The sequence below is a fragment of the Diadema antillarum genome, unplaced genomic scaffold, assembly GCF_040938485.1.
Source record: "Diadema antillarum isolate AM-2024a unplaced genomic scaffold, OU_Dant_1.0 seq00000616_RagTag, whole genome shotgun sequence".
In the NCBI taxonomy this organism is placed as follows: domain Eukaryota; kingdom Metazoa; phylum Echinodermata; class Echinoidea; order Diadematoida; family Diadematidae; genus Diadema; species Diadema antillarum.
Window position 1 is genome coordinate 303337 of NW_027271540.1, and position 22114 is coordinate 325450.

General features: G+C 37.0%; 2 protein-coding genes across 2 annotated transcripts in view; one reads left to right on the top strand and one right to left on the bottom strand.

Annotated features, from left to right (window-relative positions):
* LOC139735978 (uncharacterized) overlaps positions 1-22114 on the bottom strand; it is a 211915-nt gene that overhangs the window by 164108 nt on the left and 25693 nt on the right. The window lies entirely within an intron of this gene.
* LOC139735976 (uncharacterized) lies at positions 12343-15820 on the top strand. Its single transcript, XM_071646731.1, has 3 exons — positions 12343-12574; positions 14376-14432; positions 14790-15820. Exons 1-3 carry the CDS (start codon positions 12497-12499, stop codon positions 15051-15053), a joined length of 399 nt encoding a protein of 132 aa, XP_071502832.1. The 5' UTR covers positions 12343-12496; the 3' UTR covers positions 15054-15820.

Consider the following 22114-nt stretch of genomic DNA (forward strand, 5'->3'; position numbering starts at 1 on the left):
TTAGCCAGATAGCCACCACTCTCCCCAGCTTCCTGCAGGTGAAGGGTCCAGAGTGCGAAGACCTTTTTTTCATCTACTGGCACTGCTCCCTGCCATTGGCAATCTGAAAATTGATTCTAGCAATCTGATTCACACCCCACAAAAGCTGATAACTGAATAAGTACATGACAATGGAGGTAGCCATTTATCCAGCGGCATGTGCGAAAATACCCATTGCAGAATTTCAGTCATCGTGTAAACACAACAGTTCAAAAGGTAACTATAGCACAGAGCTCCACTACATCTTTTTGTCGCGGGGGGGGGGGGGGGGGGGGGGTTGCTTTTTTTCACTACGTGCACAATAGTGACAGTATTAATTCTCTGCTGTCAAAACAATTTGCATAATCATGATGATAAAAAGATCGTGGTCCGCATACAAAGTCTTTGAATAGTGATATAATTTGGGGTTGGGAAAGTACATTATTTATATTTGATAGCAAACTGATTCAAATGGAAAATATAAAGGGAATTCCACAAAAATTCACTTTTTCTAGCATAATGAAAAAGCACTTGACTAACCGCTTTCAAAAAGCAGGAGGAATATTTAAATTGCTAGTATCAAGTTGATGGAATGTGTAGTTTTCATGAAAAATGAATTTTTGTGGAATTCCCATTATATTTTCTTTAGTATATTGTTGTCCACATATGAGGTCATAACCTCTAGTAGTCTCCTCATTCAGCGGTGCCAACACCAAAACTATGAAAAAAAAATTAATGACTTTTGCATTGATTGTCCGATTTTGCATCAATTGTCCGATTTTGCATCAATTGTCCAATTTTCCTCAAACTTTCACTGATGTTTTCTCCTGAAGTTGCGGCTTTCACTAAATCCAAATTTGTCAGAGGGTTTTGGTTTCCTTTAACATGTCACCAAACTGTTGTCTTTATTCTAGCGCTGCATTCTGGGAGGAAGTGAATTTTACTCCACAAGACGAAGACAGTTGAAAGCTGAAAGTAAAAGTGACACGGATCAAACTGAAGGAGGTACCTCCATGATTCAAAAGGCACATCAAAATACTTTGATAGAGACAGCCAACATCTGTTGGGCTTCAAACTGTCCAAGTCTCCTTCAAATGTTATTCTAGTCAGTCTCATCTTTGATTTCACCCTGGGTGGCAGGCTGAACACAGCAGCGGCTGACAAAATAACGCTTTCTGGTATTTCTAAAGTGGATTTTTATCTCAATCCCATGCAAATAAGCCAAAGCTGAAGTGGCATAAAGGAAACTGCACTCTCTGTACAGGAATATATTTTGGTTTTCCCACAATGAACAACCATGGACATACAAAAAAAAAAAAAAGTTTTTCCCTGGAATACTGTAACCTATGAAGTCATATCTCCTTTGAATACAAAATACAACAACAACACACACACAAACAAACAAGCAAAACTGAACTAATGGCATAATGCACTGGAAATGTGTGTAGTAGCCATATCCTGGTATTGCTAATACAATACTATAAATAGAAAGTATTTTGTCATAGAGAAAACACTTCTGAAAGTTCTCTTTCCATTGAATGTGATGCCTGGTCATTCACATAAACTTTCTTGGTAAAGGTCTTTGTCAGGAAAGGTTGTCTTTGTGATCACTATGCAAATTAATGATTTCACACGTGCCACTCATTCCATTCTAAAGTTGACTTTTTGAGTAAAATCATACAGTTAAGAAAGAGTTTAATCAAACTCAAATCTACATTGTATATGGAACAGTCATGAGAATCTACAGTTTCAAGAACTCTTGACACCAGTCAAAATCATATAAAAGAAGGGAGGGCAGTGTAGCTTTACACATTTAGCAATGATACTTTTTTTATTATTACAGTCAGCAAGAATGTATTCTTTATGAATAACAAATTATTCTTTTGTTGTAATGATTTGATAAAGTTAACTTTGTCAAGGAATCACGTAACTGCATTATTGACAAGAATAATTTAGATGTAATGTACACATATTTAAGGCAGAGTATCGTATAAGACATTAACATCGTATGAATTCCATGACACTTCAACTGTTTTGTTTGCTTATTCAGTATTTAAAGGGGATGGCTAGTAACTGATCAGTGGGAATCAGTGGGAATGCTGGAGGATGATTGTTCCAATCCTTGTGGGATTCATTTAAGAGTACATTATATATCTATTGTTGTGTGAAAATTATTCGCTTCAGAATGGTCTCATATTCAAGTAATGTGCAGTTTAATGTTTCCAGGTTAGCGTGCCTGGTCAGTGACGGGGCATTAATCTGCACATTACTTGAATATGAGACCGTTCTGAAGCAAATAATTTTCACACAACAGCAGATATATACATTGTAATGTACTCTTAAATGAATCCCACAAGAATTGGAACAATCATCCCTCAGCATTCCCACTGATTCCTACTGATCGGTTACTAGCCATCCCCTTTAATCAATTTTATCAACATGGGGGAGAGTTTCATTATAATCTACCAACATTATGAGGAGTATTTACGAGAGGACAAGGCAGTAACATGAACCAGTAGCAATTTGAGAGTTCCTTTTAGATTGACATCATATCACTCAAATGATCTCAGCTTTCATATCAGTCACTCAGAATTTTGAATGAATTTTGTGACTTATTTCAACACTCTTCACAACATAACTTAACACTGCATTCATTTCTTTATCAATAAGTTTTCCCTGCAGTGGTGGCTGGATGTACAATGTAAATATCAAACCAAAACGATGCATTGAATGTAATGAAGGCTATTACTGTAACCTTCAGCGAAATAAATTGACCTGCTGACATTCACTTTCAGTATTGGGAGATGCAATCAGGCTTGGCATAATTTCCTGGCATTTAGACCCCATCTCTTCTCCCTAAGTATCCCCCGTAATAGGCAGGATATACACAAGTTCACTGCCTACCGATGACTGACTATAGTCTACAGTTTCAGACATTGGCCAATACATTCACATACACTTGTCCAATCCTCATGCACATTTTACATACATTGTAGAGGTCCTAATCATATGTTATCCATTTGATCACTCAAATGTTACACTCTATTATTGTACACGTCTGACACATTCTGTTGTATCAAGGCAGGGAGGACCTCCCTGATCAAGGGCAACATAATGTACGAAGAATTTCCAGGACATCAAAACAAATAAAGAACTGAAGTGAACTGAACTGAGAATGCTTGGAAAGGAGAGAAGAATGGTTGCAAAGTCTAGACTAAGAGAGAGATGTAAGACATCTCATCTGCCTGTCCAACCCTAACATCATTTCTATTCATCTTCACATATCGTAGACAGGGCATGATGAATACTAGTGAAGAGAGATGAACCTCTCATTAGGAGAAGGGGGGGGGGGTAAAAAACTTGGGCGGGGCCATCATAGCACACCACGTGGGCAGCGATGTGGCAAATTCACCAGTCAGACATGATGCCTGTAGGCTGTAGGAACATTAGCATTGTGCTGACATTTCTCATTTCTAGCTCCCTTAACTCTCTCAGATCCACTTCTTTGAAATGATACTGACATCTTGTGCCATGCAGCTGTCAGTGATAATGAGGGGGTTCACTGCTTTACACAGCTCACATGACTAGGGAGAGTATCTACAGGGCTGCTGCATGAACATCAGTACATGTGATATGCACTGCTGATTCAGGTACTTTGGAGCATGAATTAAAGGGAGACTTGAAACAGGGAATGTTTTCATGAAATATGGGTCTATGTGAGAGAGAATATAATAGCTCTATGTGAGAGAGAATATAGCTCTATGTGAGAGAGAATATGGGTCTATGTGAGAGAGAATATGGGTCTATGTGAGAGAGAATATGAGTCTATGTGAGAGCGAACATTACAAAAATATGAATTTTTTTTCTTGAAGTGTATTTGGTGATTCTGAAGTGAGGTTCATGATATCATTTTTTAACATTTCATACAATTAATCGAACAATTTTCTAAAATACATTAAGGAAAAAATAAACTTCTTTTCGCTGTTTTGCCAAAACCAATTATCATCAAATAAACATTGGACTCCTCTTAGAATTACATGCTCTTTCATATTTCATAAGAAGTTTTCATTATCTCACAAAAAAAACTAGAAATGTCGCTATGGCGACTGATGCCTCCGCCATAATGCATGATTCTCCCAATAGGTGTATGGTACAATGTCTTCACAATGTGTGATGACTGACAAAATATTGAAATGTCAGGTTTGTCCGAAATATCTTGAATGTTCACATTCCTTGAACTAGGTTTGCTATAATTGTCTAAGAGTGCAGGTACATGTACACGCATTTGGGGAAGAGAGGATTTTTACTTGACTTCTGACCGACCCTTTTGTAAGTTTATACATTGAGTAATTTTCAAGGTATGAAGAAAGAGTGTAATTACAGTATAAAATAGATTTTTTTTTTGCATTTAAACCTGGCCTTTGACCCTTAACCATTGACCTTTGAGAGAATCTACATTAGGTAATACATGTATATATCAAGTTTTGAAGATGATAATGCAAGCATTGCATATAATACTAGTTAATGAGGGAAATAGTAAAATTTTGAGTTGACTTTGACCTTTGACCCCTGACTATTGACCCATGACCCCTACATTCCCTAGATAATCCCTGCCAGTCAGTACATGCATATGTACCAAGTTCCATAAAGATACATTGAACCATTTGCAAGAAAGTGAAATTGTAACATTCTCACCTAACCTTTGACCTTTTGACCTTTGACCTCATGACATGAAACTCTCTCTGGAGAATCTTTACGCAGTAGTACATGTCTACACTAAGTTTGAAAAAAATACCTTCGGACATTGCATGGATATGGGGGAAATAACATTTTTAGCATTTGACCTTGACCTTTTGACCTTTGATCTCTTGCCAATGTCACTAATATCAACTCAACTAATTGCCCCATCATACATCATCCTTGGACCAAATTTGGTGAAAGCTGCTTCATCCAGTTTTGAGTTATCACGTAAACAGTTAAATTTTAGGATTTGACCTTGATCTTTGACCTTTGACCTCTGTCCAATTTCACTCAAAAACTAATCAAATAATTGTCCCATCATACATCATCCTCAGACAAAGTTTGGTGAAATTTGCTTGATCCAGTCTTGAGTTATCGCGTAAACGGATACAATTTCATGATTTGACCTTGACCTTTGACCTTTGACCTTTGGTCGATTTCACCCAAAATCTACTCAACTAATTGCCCTGTCATACTTTATACTTGGACCAAGTTTGGTAAAGTTCCAGTCAATATTACTCAAGTTATCGCGTAAACGAATGCGGACGGACGTACGGACGGACGGACGGACAACCCGAAAACATAATGCCTCCGGCACCACTTCGTGGCGGAGGCATAAAATATGTCAGAAAAGAGAAGTTAGGTCTCAACCATAGAGATATATACTACGAACACTAGAGGGCGGACTCCGTAAAATCCCTGTGACCGATAGAAGGAGGCGTTCGCCATTTTGGTCCGGGCAAATTTCGACTAGCGACCGTACCGATAACGTACAGCGCTAGCGGAGCATGCAGGGAGATCGACGACGGGATGCAACGGCAGTAGGCTAGCATCTATGCCATGGTCTCCATCGGAGTTTGGAAATTGAAAGTGTTCTTAAATTCCTAAATTCTATTTAAAGTAGCATAGATCTATGTTGCAAAATGCCTGAATCATGTGCTGCTTTTGGATGTAGAAACAGGAGAAAAGAAGGGGAGCAGAGTTTCCTTTTACAAGTAACTAAAATGACATTCATAATGTGTGTTAAACAGATTGATTCAATACCACAAAAAAAAAAGAAAAGAAAAGAAAAGGTCTTGCAAAATTCGTCAGGGGGCAAGTCCTCTGCCCTCCCTCAGCCATTCTCGATCTAGTGCTAATACAGTACATAACTATATGCAAGGTTGGCGGAAGTGGGGGGCATTTGCCCCCTTTCCAAAAACAAAAACAAAAGAAAAAAAAACTCCACTTTTTAAGTTTGAAAAGTGCTCTTTTCTAAGTGCCCTATTTGGCCTTTGAGCTCCCCCCAAAAAATAAAACAAAAACAAAAACAAAAAAACAACAAATCATTCCTCCACCCTTTGCTATAGGCCTATACCAGCAGTTAATTTTACTATGGTGATATTGTGAGAAAAGCTATAGAATACGTAATATATGCCTGGTGACAGGTGACATATGCTCCGGCATTGATATCTTTCTGAAAATAGAGTTAGCATCATGGGTCTGATTGGGCTTTTGGTTCAAGGCAGAGCGAGGATTAGGATTAGGGTTAGGTGTTATGATTTGGTTTAGGGTTTATATAAGCTTCAGCATTAGCATTTTGAGCTTGAACATTCTATGTCATGGAACCAATATGCCTACACTTACTTATAAAAATGATTTATTTCATTTCCACCAAAAAAAAAATAAAAACAAATCAGAAATACAATGAAACACTCGTATACACAGATGTCAGGACTGTAGAATGCAGTCCCCTCATGCAGAAAAAATATAATTGCAAAAAAAAAAAAAAAAAATCACAAGGGGCACCCTGCTGTCTGGAGACCAAGAGAACCCTTTGTATTGCATGGACCATGGTTGTGTTGGTCGGCTTGAAAGTATTACCTTGTGGAGAATGAGGTAAAATTTTGTTTAATTTTCATTTTCTTTACCACTCATAATAAGAGATTGCTAGCAGCTTAAATTTTTGAGTTGTTTCCTTCTCTCATCTCCAAACCCCCTCATCTTCTTGCTGAAAGACAAGTAGGGCCTATATGAATTACACTAGTATGTACGTGTCCACCACTACTGCGCTGCCCGGACGCGATACTTTTTGCCCGGACAAAGATGGCACGCGGCCTCTTCTACTCGGCACATGAGCACTGCGTATGCGCCACACGCAGTCCGCGCTCTAGTATATTATTAGTTTACATCTCTATGGTCTCAACCAAAACTATCCCTTTAAAGGACAAGTTCACCTTCATAAACATAAGGATTGAGAGAATGTAGCAATATTAGTAGAACACATCATTGAAAGTTTGAGGAAAATCAGACAATCCGTTCAAAAGTTATGAATTTTTGAAGTTTTTGTGCAGTAACCGCTGGATGAGAAGACTACTCCAGTGTATTAATAACGTAGATGTCACATGCGTACAACAATATAAGGAAAATATAAAGAGAATTTCACAAAATGCCATCTTTTGAAAAAAGTACACATTCCCCTGACTCGTTACCGACAAATGTTATGGGTAATATTATTCCCCCTGCCTTTAGAAAGAGGTAAGTCAAGAGCTCTTTTATTATACGAAATAAGTGAAAATATGTTGAATTTTCTTTTACATTTTCTTTATACTGTTGTACGCATATGACTCACAAGCTGTAGTAGTCTCCTCATCCAGCGGTTCCAACACAAAAATTTTAAAAATTCATAACTTTTACATCGATTGTCCAATTTTCCTCAAACTTTCACTGATGTGTTCTACTAATATTGTTGCATTTTCTCAATCCTTATGTTTATGAAGGTGAACTTGTCCTTTAAGGTTGGAGTGAGGTGTATGGTGTGAGGTACAACTCAGTGCCTAAAAGGTATAAATTATTGGTCAATAACCTTGGGTTCGATCTCACTACAAATCTGAAACTAAATGACAAAAACATGCAATTTCAGTGAGGTTATGCCAAGAAGAGAATTCGGTTTTTATATATATATATATAGCACCCTACAAGTGTATGACCGTTACATTTGCTGTTGGTGTCAAAAATTTCCTCTTGATTTCTACACACTGATAATTGCACATAATTTTTAAACTATTGAGAAGTAAAAGTTAAACATGGCAGGAATTACATTTATACAGTACACTTGTATATATTAAGATACATCTGTACATGTACAACTGCCTATCAAAATGCATTTATGTATATATAAAAGGGAGCCATTTCATGCCATCTGATGCATCTCAAATTGTGCGTTAAAGCAAACAAGAGTATTATTTCAAATTCCAGATGCGTACACATTATAATAATGCAGAGAGAAATAATACATTACTGTAAAACCAGACATTTTTGCATGCATTTAATTTCATGAAATTCATGTGAGCCGAAATTTGCAAAATTAAAAGGCATGAGAAAGTTCTTGTCTACACTGTATGGATTGAATGCCGATGGCGAAAATTTCACGCCGGAAAAATGGCCGTTAGCTCCAATTCATGAAATTTCATGCCACAAAAATGTTGCTTTACAGTATGAATATCTTTACAATACTGACTGGTGGAGAGCAGGGTGGAAAAAGTTTCAGTCAGCATGAGTAATACAACAGATAATGGACTCTGCTTTTTCCCAGAAAAATGTTAACTTTAGAATAGTATGGACTTACTACAGATACACACTTTTTCAATGAAGCAAGAATGTTCAACTTCAACAAGCATGTTGGCATAGAGAGCTTTGGTTAGCCAGAAACCATAAAAAGTACGTGGTAAACAAGCGAAAGAAATTAATCACAACACAAAAATCCAGAGAATGGGGATGTGATCTGTTCAACCAGAACTATCACTTGTGGCGCAGATCATTACCTGTACTCATTTGGATCAACTAAAATCCTTGCCTTTACAATGTCATGAGTTTTGTCTGCACAAAGCATTTAGCAACAATACACAATGGTGTTGCCTTTGACAGATTTACACCAACCAAGCTGCTGACACAATCAACGCAGGAATATCGCAATGATCCTTGGTATTTAGTCCCTATCTATCATAATTAAATATGTACGAAAATGAAAAGCATATTTGGCATTTACAATGTAAATTTAGGTTTCTTCAAGGTAGTGTTCATTCAAATGTACATATGTATCTAGGCCCTACCATATTGAGTGTAGGCCTATATATTGGATTTCAAGAAGTATTTGCACAGCAAACGGTGGATATTGATATGGTAGTTTTGTACTGTACAAATTTGTAGAAAAAGAATGTTGCTGAATTTCACTGAATGCAGGATTTGCATTCAACTCATGTGTGACTCTAGGATTTTCAAACATAAGCTACAGGAAGTGAAGTATCAATGAAAAGCTTGTTTTGTTCTGGTCTGCTAGACATCAACAAGATAGGAACCAAATTGTGACTGTGTCAAGTAGAGTGTCCTTTCATTTTACAAGACCTTGTCAATTACAGATTGACACAGTCGAAAGTGGCAGCGAGTGTTAGAGAAGGATTAGTCACTTGGCGAAATCACAAACCAGAACTCCTCTGTCTCACAACGATAGAGAAACCAGACTCACACGACACAAAATGCAGTCTCCACTCAAGGAGCTTCAAAGCTCCTGCCCCAGTCCAGAAACGTCTTCCTTGCATTTCAATAAACCCCTGGCCGGTCGCCGGCCTCAGCCCGGCTGCTTGAATGATGCGTCTGTTTAATGCACATCACCTGGAGTGGTGATCAACATTACTTCCAGCCAGAGGATCCCTTGCCATCTCATCAACTATAAATATCTCAGAAATGTTAACTAGGAATCGGCTCCTCCCGAAGACACCACGGACAGACGATGACACGATAACTCCTTGTAATAGCAGATGACCTTGTAACAGCAGATGTCTCTTCATGCGTAGCTCGCTAAAATACATTGTAACAGACTGGACTTGATTTCTTTTTTACGTATTGCATGTTTATACAAGTAATTACAACAGTCAGGGTAATAAATGTGTAAACTGCTGCCATGTACAATGGATTAAGAAAATTTCAACCTTTTGAATAAGAGCGAGTCAACTAGCAGTGTTCAAATGATTGTCAACAATCTTGTTTGTGCATACGACTGTGATGTTTGTTTCTCCTTTGCTGTCAAACCAGCAGTAATTTCCCATTCATCTTTCCTTTCATGACTCTCAAAACATAGGGTCACATTGATATCATTCCATGTCTTGCAGTTCAAATAAAAAAAAAAATCTTACATATATGCCAGTAATGCAGAAAATATGTTTATCTTGTGCACATAACAAAGGCATTTTCATATTCATTGCAATATGACAATCAAAGTCAGCTATTCAAATTCCCTATACAATAGATGTTCAAATTCATGAACATGATTTACGTCGATGTCAGGCAATTTGTCAATTAGTTGCAAAGGATAGATGTTTGATACATGTACCACTTTAAATTCATAACCTCATGCTGACATTCAACCCTTGTAACTTTAATTGTACAATTTTGCTCTGTTTCTTATTTGTCACTGTTGTTGTTCATCCCTTACTATGATGTCACAAAAACTACTCTCTTTGAGGTTTATTTTGCTACAGATTCATGGCAATAAAATGCCATTTGTATCTCTTGAGTTTAGATGTCATTATGCAATTAAATCTGACAATTTCTAACGAAATGGAAGAAGAAGAAGAAACCGTATCCTTTTCAGAAAACCATACAAATAAGGAAGAAGCTTATTAATTTCAAAAGTCTCAAAAAGATAATAGGATGTAGATCAGTGGAAATGTTTATGAATTGAACAAAAAGGTGAGATAGTTAATATGCTTTTCTGACTGTCAGTAATAGATAAATCACACGGCTTCATGTTGGTGTAGGATATCATCACCATCAAGGAGTTACAAAGTGTGCCCTTGTTTTCAGACATGAAAATGAATAATGTAAATTTTCTTGAATCAACATGGGTATCAACTGTTCATGGTTAAATGCAAGACTGTGTCACTGACATGACATCTACCTTGAGGTGTATAGAAACTTCAATATTTTCACATTAAATTCATGAAGACCACCCAAAAATACATCAATGTCAAAACATAACCACCCTTCTCAAAACAAACTTCTAATATTGTACAATGTCTCTTAAGTATTCTTTCTTTAAAGAAAGAAACATCAAAATTATGAAGAAGACCATATTGCTCTCAAATAGCACCAATATTAATTTGTCACATCTAAACAACTTGTAAATATCAAACAGTTGCTCCACTAATGATGAAATAATATTTGCTAAGCAGGTAAAAATGTACCATATGGTGGAGGAGACACTTTTTACTTGGGAGCAAGTGTTGCTGAAACACTCAGAAGAAAGCTGGACTGAAGAGGCTTCCATTGGTATACACACATTCTCTGGCTCCAGAAAATTACAACCAGTTTTAATTGAGATAAATCATCCCTCACTCCTAGCCCATCTCTCACACTTAGGTACATTGTATGTTCCACTCAGCACTACCCCTCAATATTTAGGATGCTGTCCTGGAAGAGATATAATGTTTGTTCACCTGACATTTCAACAAGATGTGAGTCACCATGACATGAATTATTCACTGAGCATATAAACAGACATTCACAAGCAGACACATATATGGCCCTTTTTTAGTTTTTACAACATAACTTTGTAGAAACTCGTTCTTACTGTTGACTGCTATTTACAAAATAAATCATCAACCACTGGAGATACTATAAATCTATCTATATATCTTTCTCATTGCACAAAAACTTTTTTTTTTCAAACTCCCTAAATTTCTTTCATTACAGGCATTATGCTGTGGCTTTACAAATTACTGAATTGATAAGCTGCACATATTCAAAAGTGGAATTGGCCTCACAAATAAAGTGGTGATGAAGTAATATCTACACAAGGAATTAATAATTTTCCCTCTTGTCATTAATCAGGCTCTAAAGTTACTACATAATGAACTTCATAAAAGTCTTCTGTTTTGACGCACATTGATTTTACTGCATCCCTGCCCCCATATCACAGAATGGAGTGATGTTCTATTAAAAGGGTAATACTGTCCCCAACAGGAGTCACTCCTTAAAGGGAAGGTCCTGTTTTGGTTGATGATGGCACGTCGGGATGAAATTTTTTGGCAAGATAATGAGAAACTACTTATGAAATATGAAAGAGCATTGAAATTTATGGGGAATTCAAAGTTTGTTTGACAAAAATTGGTCTAGAAATGGCTGAGAAATGCAAAAATACGTCGTCCGATAAAAGTGTGGGACCCACACTTTCCCCGTGATACGACCTTACCTCCCTCTACCGTTTGAATTTGACTACATTGGGCTTGGGGCTTTTTCAACCGTTATCTTCCGCACACGCGAGCGATGTGTACCGCACGGCTTGGTCTGGGAGGTTGACCTTTTCACCTCCGTGAATTTGGGAGACAGACGGCGCGGCGAGGGAATATTGCGTAATCATGGGGGTTCATGGCACGTTTGCAGACCTGTATGCACGTCGTGTGTGCGTGGAGTTCTGTGATCGCACTGCGGTATCAGCCGTCGCGTCGTTCCGTTTGTTTACTTGAGGGCACATAGTCTCTTTTCCTCGGTGTGATCAGGGAGGTGGATCTTCCATCTCCCTGGTGTGATGCTGCGTATAGAGCTCTACGGATTCCGACTCGAGAGCAACTGAAACAGTTAGGTTTTGCAAGACGAGGTATACATACGTCTCCGACCCAGAAATCTCGCAAAAGAATATAGAATCTTTCGAAATGAGGCGTAGGGGACAACGAAGGGATCGCGATTATTGAAACTGGACAAGATGCCTTCATCCCGTAGAAATGAACCGACGCGACACCTGGATCTACCGACCCCAGCTCGCGATGTCCTGAGTGAAAAAGTGAGTATACAGGCATTTAGTGTAGAAGTTAGTCAGTCCGACCCATCTTTATCCGGAAGTGCATGATGTGAGAGCTTGAAGTTTATCTCGTGAAGAATATCCTGTGCCTGCTAGAAAAGATGTATGTAGGATGACCCACAAAAGACTTGATTACTTTATTTTTTCACCTTGATTTTCAAGGTTTTATGCGTGTAAAAAGTTCAGAAAAATAGATTTCTGAGTAATGAAATTCGCAAGGGGTAATCGGCCAAACGAGAATGAAGTAGGGTCCCTTAGTGCAGAGTGTTCGTTGATCTGAAAATGAAATAAATTTCCTTATTCTGAAGCGTCCATAGTATTCTCAAGATTATGTGTATCGATCCGAAAACGAAATAAGGCTCGTTATTCCAAAAAGGAGATTCGTTAGTCAAAAATGAAGGAATATTCGTTATTAATTCTAAAAGTGAATAATATGTGCCCAAAGAGAATGGGGGAAGGGGTGATCATAATTTCTGTCGAGTATAGTTTACATGAGATTTGGAAGGGGATGATCAGATCTACACTGTATACTACTACTAGGTAGTATCAGAAACAGGGGAACACAATGGCGCGGCAGCATTACACCCTCGTCGTGTCATTTTATTTTCCCTACCTTTGAGTAGCCCCTATTTATAATAACCGTTTCTACATCATATTACATAGCTCATCCTTATAATGTAATTAATTTCATATCATAATCATAAAACTGAAGTATACAATACATGCAACATAACAACTAACGCTGGCCGTTTGGCGGAGGTTCAGTGGTCCGATGCATCATGATAATGTGCGTGTGTTTGCGTATCATTTTCATTCAATTTTCTCTGCGTAGTATCCTATATACTTTTTTATATGTATTATGATTTGTTTGCTTTTGTTTTCAAAGCTCTTCAATTACTGTTTGTTATTATTAAGTCGACTGAGACTCTACTTGTATATGCCGTAGAAGACTGTAGGTTGTTCATTCACTGTGTCAGTTTTGTCCATCTATGTAGATCGTACATATTGTACATAGATCCATCATGATGATTGCTGTTTGCTTTGATGTGCCCTTTTCTTTGAAGTGCTGAATAATTATGAAAGTTATAATAAATGGAAATATGAAATAGATTTTGTAATTTGACAAGCTATAAGATGATTTGCAGGTTGCATAATTCCATTTCCATTTCATAATTTGTTATCACAGTCAGTGTGAACAGCTTGATGTCAGGTTCTAAAACTTTTTAGGATGCTATAATTATGTTCGCCGGATGAATCCCTTCTTCATCCTGGGAACAATGCGTGTATAATTTTTCATAGATTGTCGGTTATGAATGCAACCAATGTCTTTTCCTTTTACACTTTCAGTAGGCTATGGATACTCTACATCTCAAATGGCACTTTAGTGGTTTCTCGGGACCTCTGAAAATGAAATCAGACCACCAAACTTCTAAACAGTTTATATTTTGACAGTTCCATCGGAGAACTGTGTCGAAAAAAATGTTTCCTTTCATTGGTAGGCCACGATACATTTCTTTTTTCGGGTCATCAAAATTCGAATTGAACGTTTTTGTAAGCGATCCGAACAGGACACCAAAAATAAATGAATAAATAAAACTCAAGTTTGTCTCGGAATTAACTTGTGAAAACTCAATTGATTCCATTAACAGGGAACGCGGGATATTGCGATGAATCATGGTAGTCAATGAGATACGTTGTATGACCCGACGTTACTCTTTCAATATACGTTTACGCGTGAAAAAAGAATGAATCTCTAATTCCACTGTATCAATTTTTTTTATAGATCTCAGGAGCAAATCGAGAAAAGACAGGAATGCGCATTGGAAGCCAGTCAACAAAGGTATTGTTATTCTAATAAATATATCAACAAACGTGACCTGTTCTTTTTCGCATTGTGTGTGTGTGTGTGTGTGTGCATGTGTATTTGTGTATTTGTTTTATTTTGTTTTGTGTTTTTTTTTGTAGGATGTGAAAACACGTAAGGCCTATATCGGCCTATATGACGCTTATTTTTATTCCGCGAATTTCTTATTAGTCAGAATGGAAGGCATTGTGTGAATATCATTTTACTCTGGTACATAAACTACGGGATGTGCAATTGAATCGTATATTAGTTGAAGAAAATGTCTACTCATGGAACCATGGTAATGATAAAATTATATATGAAAATGTTTCTGTTTTGTTCTTTATTACACAGGCAGATGTGTTCAACAAAATAACAAAACCAAAACCAAAAGCACTAAAAAAATTGGAGAGGTTCGGACATGCCGATTTTCTATTCCCGGCCACGAAGTATCGCCAGAGACAAGTCGCTTTATCCATCTGTCTTTCTCCTGAAAAGTTTCTTCCTCCACCTCTCCGAAGTTCGGCTGAGCCCCTTCACAGCCTGAACGTTCCTGGCGAAAACCATGCCCAGCCCTCATTCCATCTGGCCCGCTGCTACCACTGCCCACCTGTCTAAAGAGTTGAACATTGGGGAACGACGTTGATGGCATCACAGCGAGTATCCACGGTGGTTGTTCAAACTGTGTGAACAGTTCCTTTGGTAATCTACTCTGCTGTGGAATCGGCAGTAGACTATAATGGTGTACTATTAGGCCGTAATTTTTTTTTTTTAATACAGTGTACTGTACATTGTTCTAAGTTTTGCACACAACTATATCCCCACAAACACAAGAGTCACTATTAGGGTTCGCGCGTATGCCAAAAAGCGGGATACAAATCTCGAGATTTACATGACCATCGTAATCTCGAGATTTTTGCAAATGTGCACACAAAATCCCACTAATTTTCGCGATCAGCATCGCGACGGTACCCCCAACAAATCTTGCACTTGATTTCTGAAATAGTGCGCTGATTTGCTCCCGGTGACCGCGTAAACGGCTGACCGAAAATACTTTACTCATCTCCAGATTTTATATTCCATCATTCAAACGAGCATCACAATAATGGGTAAATGACAACATCACACTACTGTGTGGCAGCTGCGTAAATATTGTCGGTACATGCAAACGCGTGAAGAGGGGGAAAAATCTCGAGATTTGGAGTTCAATCGTCATCCTGGGTCGTCATCCCGCTATGTTGTTATACGTGTGGATCCGGCTAATGGCGCGTAGATATTCTACATACTGGAAAGATAGTAAACACAATATCAAGACATGCATGATCATGAATGCGAACGATCCGGGTGAACAAGCGCATGTTGTATCATTGTACTGATAGGGTATTATGAAGGAAATTGTACGTGTAAGGTCCACGAGTGTTACTTTAGTAGCCGCGTTTGTACGTACCGTATAGCGGGTTACCAAGCTCCCCGAAACTCGAGTTTTTATTTTGTTTTGTTTTATTTGTTTTCTTTGTTTTTGTTGAAACCGTTAATCGACACTCTCCAAATTAATTGGTTAGTAGAGTATACTATGCGCTCGGAAACTAGAGTTTGTTGGGCTTTTTGTCTGTTTCTTTATTTGTCTGTTTTTATTTTTGCAGCCTTTCTCCCTTACAGAAATACTAGTAACTCGCTAATTGCCTATCGATAAATCGATAAAACTACAAGCGTTGTTCTTGAACCTCACATACATTGTCGAGTGCACGACGTTGTGGCGTGCGCTATGAATGATGGGATATGAAAGATTCGAGTTTTTGTGGTCGACCGTTCACACGTATCTGCGGGACAAAGATTAGCGCGCTAATGACAGCAAGATTTCTTGGGTTTAGCATTGCGCTGCTGACCGCGCTTTGTTGAGTTTTTGTCCACTCGTGCAAAGAACTCAGTTTACTAGCGGGTTACAAATTTCTCGTTTTGTTACCCAGTAATTTTTATACGTGGGAATCCCCCTATAGGCGGGTATAGATGGGTAATGAATGCCAGCGCGTTTTCACTTATTTTCATGTTTATTTAGGCTGTATGTTTGTTTATTATTGCCCTTGTCATATTCAACAAAACAACAAATTACGATACAAAATAATAATATTATACTCGGTATACATTACGCAACAGTCACTCCAAAGATATTACCCTGAATGCCCATCCCCCGTCACATGGACGTAGGGCCTAATTTACACTGTACAGTGACGTTCAAACAGTAAAAACATTGACTCGACGATCAATCATTAGTTCACACATTGTATACACACATGTTTACATGTATGCTGGTTAATTTCTTTGGTAGTGCAATACGCTGTACAGGCCTGCTGGTAAATTCCCACAAGATGTTCGTAATATTCTGTCCTTTTTAGTACCTCGGATAAGCTTGATTTTCAGACATTTCCTTTTTTATGTCGAAGGTATATTTTCTCTCTTCCTTTTCTCATATTATCCCTGTGAATTATCCCTGGATGAATTTTCTTTGCAAATGTGTGGCTCGACCGTAAGTTTCTTATAGATAATCTATTACATCGCCGTAAGTTTCTTATAGATAATCTATTACATCGGTAAGTATGTATATTTTGCTATTAACAAACAGGCAATGTTCGCACCTCTTTAAAATAATGGCAGAGAGAAGGGACTGGGAAGAACACTGTCGAACCGAAGATAATGATAATTCACACTTTACTGCTCAGTATTATCAGTGTAATTCATTTTTGTATAATATTCACATTATTAGTATTATGTCTCGCCATCGTTGTTGTTCCTGTTACAGGTCATTGGTCATTGGTGTTTTTTGTTTTTGTATGTGTGCTATATGCCTATATCTCGCGAATCGTGAAGAGGCTAATGGCTGAGAGCCAAATGATATCAGATAATTATTGTCGATAGCATTAGCACTAACTGGAACGGATTCCACGTACTCTGGCGTAATGAGCATCGTCAAAATAATCTTGACAAAACATATTTTCTCCTCAATCAAAACAGAGGTTCTCAGGAGGTTTGTAATGACAACTTATATAGAGAATGAAATTATATGTGATGATGATAATAGTACAGTATTCATGATAATCATTACAATGGTATAAAAAACGGTAACAACAAAGGCAACAATTTCAAGCGGCAATACCAATTCCAGGAGTTAGCTGTTTTGTTTAGATATAACTTCGATTTTTTTTAATACCACGAACTGCGTGTTTGTGATTGATGAAAAAAAAAGTTAAGTGCATTAATTACTTCACGCAACCACATTGGCCTCATTAGCTGTTATACGAGTTGATAAGAATAGTCACAGAAATATTCATTTTCAAAAGTGATTGACACTTCGTCTTGTAATTGTACTTACATTTCCCTTGAAATGTTGGTATGTACGGTCCGATATCACCATCTCCGGTTCTGTCCGAGGTCATAATGTGCAGTAATCGTGGATACTGGTTAGCTCGGTTAGCTTCAAGAGGGATAATTTTAAAGCGAGATGCCGATCCAGAGCACTTGCAAGATATACTTACTTTATACACTTACTTTATACACTGACGAAAAACTAACTGTAAACAATCGAGGGAACTTGATTAACCACAACTGAAATGCTCTTCCAGGGAATATAAAGCATATGAAAATATACAAGGGTTCACCTTCAAGATCAACTCTTCTTGTTTTGTTCTAATTTATTTATTTTGTAATTCAATTATTTTTTCGTGTCTTTTTATTGCACTTCATTGTACTTGAATGATGGTGAATAAAACTAGACTGAACTAAACTAGAACCGAGTTTGTAATCCTTGACAAGATCAACCTTGTTTCGTTATGTTCGTCAAGTTCACAGCTTTGTCGACCTCATGTTTCAGCAAGGAACTGTGAACGGAAAGATATCCCCTCCCTCTCTCTCCCTCCCTCTCTCTCTCTCTCTCTCTCTCTCTCTCTCTCTCTTTCTGACCTTAGTTTCAGGCTTACCGTGTTGTTTTGTTTCAGTTTTTACATCAGAATTGTCGGAAAAGATTTGAATGTAATCCATGGTCGGGGAGGTGTGCTGCCGCACATTTTCAGCCCTCGTCTTACTGCATCCGATTGAAAAATTGCCTTTTATACATCGACGTTTATAAGCATTAGAAATCTGATCAGTGTTTTTGAAGTATCTTTGACAAAATAAATCATGGATGTACATAATCGAGAAGAATTCAAACCTACGACCTCCTGATCTCCGGATTTTCAGGAATATATTGACATCTTATTCCTACACAAAATTTTGGTACACTGTCTTTTACATCTATGTATCTGTGTATGCCCGAAATGAGTTGGATGTGATGTATACAATTTCTATAAAATGATACATGTATCTATAGTTCACACCAATGTCTCATCTCTATTATGGTTTGCGAATTGTCTCCATGTTGATACTTTATAGTTTTCCCCTCCAAAATAGCCCAAAAGAGTCTTGCTATTTAATTTAAAGAGAATTGCTGCAGTCTGTAGGCCTATCGTTATATTTTCATACTATGTGAAAATTATTTACCATAATACACGCATTTTTTTAAATATTACAATGTTATTGTATATAAGATCAACAGATTTATCATTATTTATTATAAGGCTTGTTTCTTATACTACTTACCTTTCCGCATCAAACAAGATACATTGTTTAGCACTGTCAGAATTGTGATTGAAAAAAAAAATTATGTGGTGTGGTTTACGTAGGTACATGTATACAAGTATTTATTATATATGCAGATATATATGTATACATATATTATATATATATATATATATTATATAAATATATTATATTATATATATATATATATATATATATATATATAAAGTAAAAGAATTAGTAGAAGAAAAACGCCGTAAAAAAAATAAATCATAGACCTTGAAGATCTTAAAAACGGAGCATAGCTCTCAAATACTGAAAGGCAAGGTCACACTCTTCATCAGTTCAAGAGTGTGACCTTGCCTTTCAGTATTTGAGAGCTATGCTCCGTTTTTAAGATCTTCAAGATCTATGATTTATTTTTATTTTTACGGCGTTCTTCTTCTACTAATTCTTTTACTTATTATCATCAAGATGCCGAGCAGACCAATTTTCTTATTACATTTCTGTATATATATGTATATATATATATATATATATATATATATATATATATATATATATATTGGCCTCTTGTTATTACTATTTCTATTTCTGTTCAAATGCATGCAAATTGGTTGCTATTTTGCTTTTATGTTTATGTCTCATCAAGCCCTTGAAAAAGGCTGGTGAAATAGCCGAAAGCTTGGGGAATAAAGGCAAGACTGAACATCACTGCAACGTCTATACTGCAAGTTTTCCTTCCGTCACACTCACACACACACACACACACACACACACACACACATATATTTATATATATACGTAAAACTGTCTCGAAATTACTCAAATTTCCAGTTCTATTCTGAAGAATGGGAAAAGACACGCGAATACAAGCGGTGTTCAAAATTTACAACAAATACACATGTAAACACATCTATGAACACTGAAACACTGTACAGTTTGTGATATGATGGTCACTGCATGTTATAGATTTTGCTTGTGGAGATAGATTGACAAGAGTTTTTGCTTGACGGCATCGTCTTCCATACGGTTACAGCTCGTTATTCCGAAGGTTCGTTATTCCGAAGGCTCGTTATTGCGAGACTCTTCAGTCCGAAGTTTCGTTATTCCGAAGGTTCGTTATTCCGAATTTCATTTTCGGATTAACAAAATCTTCGGAATAGCGAACCTTCTGAATAACGCTAAAAAAATGTTCGGATTAACGAACCCTTTTTTATTTTCAGATTAACCAACCTCTAGGTATAGGGAATTTGTGTGTTTCGGATTAAGGAACCTTCGGAATAACGAACCTTCGGAATAAAGAACCTTCGGAATAACGAACAGCACCCTTCCATGTACAGCCAAGATTTCAACCTGCAGATGAGCCAAGACACCTTGTTTCATACGTGAGTATATAGGTATCATAAAAAGCTGTCATTGATTTGAAATTGTAACACGACATTTCCATATAGAATAATGTAAACCTAAATATAGAATCAAATAAAATGTCTTTCAGGGTGCCTTACTAAAAATTGTTTGATTAAAACATTGCTGATTTCTCCGTACCGAAACTTTTATGGATCATCACATCGCCTCCAATGTATACGTAGTTTATAACAAACGCTCAGTAAGATTTGTGTAATATGAACCATGACTCTATTCTGTCAATATATTTCGAGTTTTGCAGTCGAATTTCACTGTGGGGTGTTTGAGAGATGTACATCATGATAACTGCTAGGGAGTTGAATGTTCCAGCATGATCCTGTCGAATTTACTTGTATTATAGGTATACATCGGAGCTCTATTGTAGCTCGATCCACTAAACATGGGCAAGTCAGTTTGCATGCTATGCACAGTGAAATCAGTGAAATTTCGGCCACTGTAATTACACTGAACAAAACATACGATGCCATCGCTGACAAAAACCTGACAATTGATATTATATATAGCATTCTATATCACTAGAAGTTTCCATGAAGTATAATACGACATAAATATGTAATCAAGTCACTGCCAGGGGGTCTTACCAAAAACAATTCTGAGTAAAATATTTTTGATTCAATGATTCATCACATCGCGTTCGGTACGTGTTTACTTATTTTGTTTACACGCGCTAAGCAGAATAAAGCAGAATGAACCATTTGTCAAGCAGGTAAGTCATATTATTCATGACGTGATTGACAATACAGACTTTGCCACAATAGTTTCGTAACGGTAAATTAACACAAAATCTATAATCATCGTTTGATGATAAGAAACCAAGTGTTGTCTTTATTATATTCCATGAATACTTCACGTATAAAACGTTGTGATACTATATACTTACGATACCTGCCCGTAAAAAAATGGATCATTCACGTAAACAAATCCCGCTCTTATTTTTTTTTCGGCAGTTGTAACGGGGAAGTGACTGTATGTGTATCAGACACAGCTATTAAAAAAAAAAAAGGTGATTTCATTCATGCAAACGTGTATTATTACTATTTTGTCGCATGATTTCGGACATGAATTTCATACAGTTCAGAAGCAGCAGTGAGATTGAAATATCAACATACCTATAGAGATGACCCTTGATTGCTAAACATACCGATTTGGCAGTCCAAATCAAGGAACCAGCCAATAAATGGTATATATTTTCCTTCTCTAATTCAATTCAATGTATTAATTTCTTAATTTCCATCTTTGAAAAGACATGATTAAGAAAAAACTTTGAATTTCAGAAACTCAAGTCCTACAGGCCTACCGGTAATGCAGTGTCGTTGATTTTCAATTGACAATTACAAATGCATGTCGCATAACTCACATTATTATCAAACATAACTCTCTAAAAAAAAGATCGAGTGAAAATATTCACTCTCGAAGGAGTGAATACAAAAAAAGAGTGAATTTAGAGTGAAATTGGAGTGAATTTCGAGTGAACATGTTCATTTTCACTCATTTTGGAGTGACCGCAGGGATCACTCGAAGATTTTGGACTTTGCCACAATAGTTCCGTAACAGTAAATTAACACAAAATCTATAATCATCGTTTGATGATAGGAAACCAAGTGTTGTCTTATCATATTCTATAAATACTTCACGTATACGTT

Coding starts and splice junctions, on each gene's coding strand:
- LOC139735976 (XM_071646731.1), top strand. CDS start 12,497: ATGCCTTCATCCCGTAGAAATGAACCGACGCGACACCTGGATCTACCG. Junction 12,575..14,375: donor GCGATGTCCTGAGTGAAAAA/GTGAGTATACAG, acceptor TTTTTTTTATAG/ATCTCAGGAGCAAATCGAGA. Junction 14,433..14,789: donor TTGGAAGCCAGTCAACAAAG/GTATTGTTATTC, acceptor TTTATTACACAG/GCAGATGTGTTCAACAAAAT.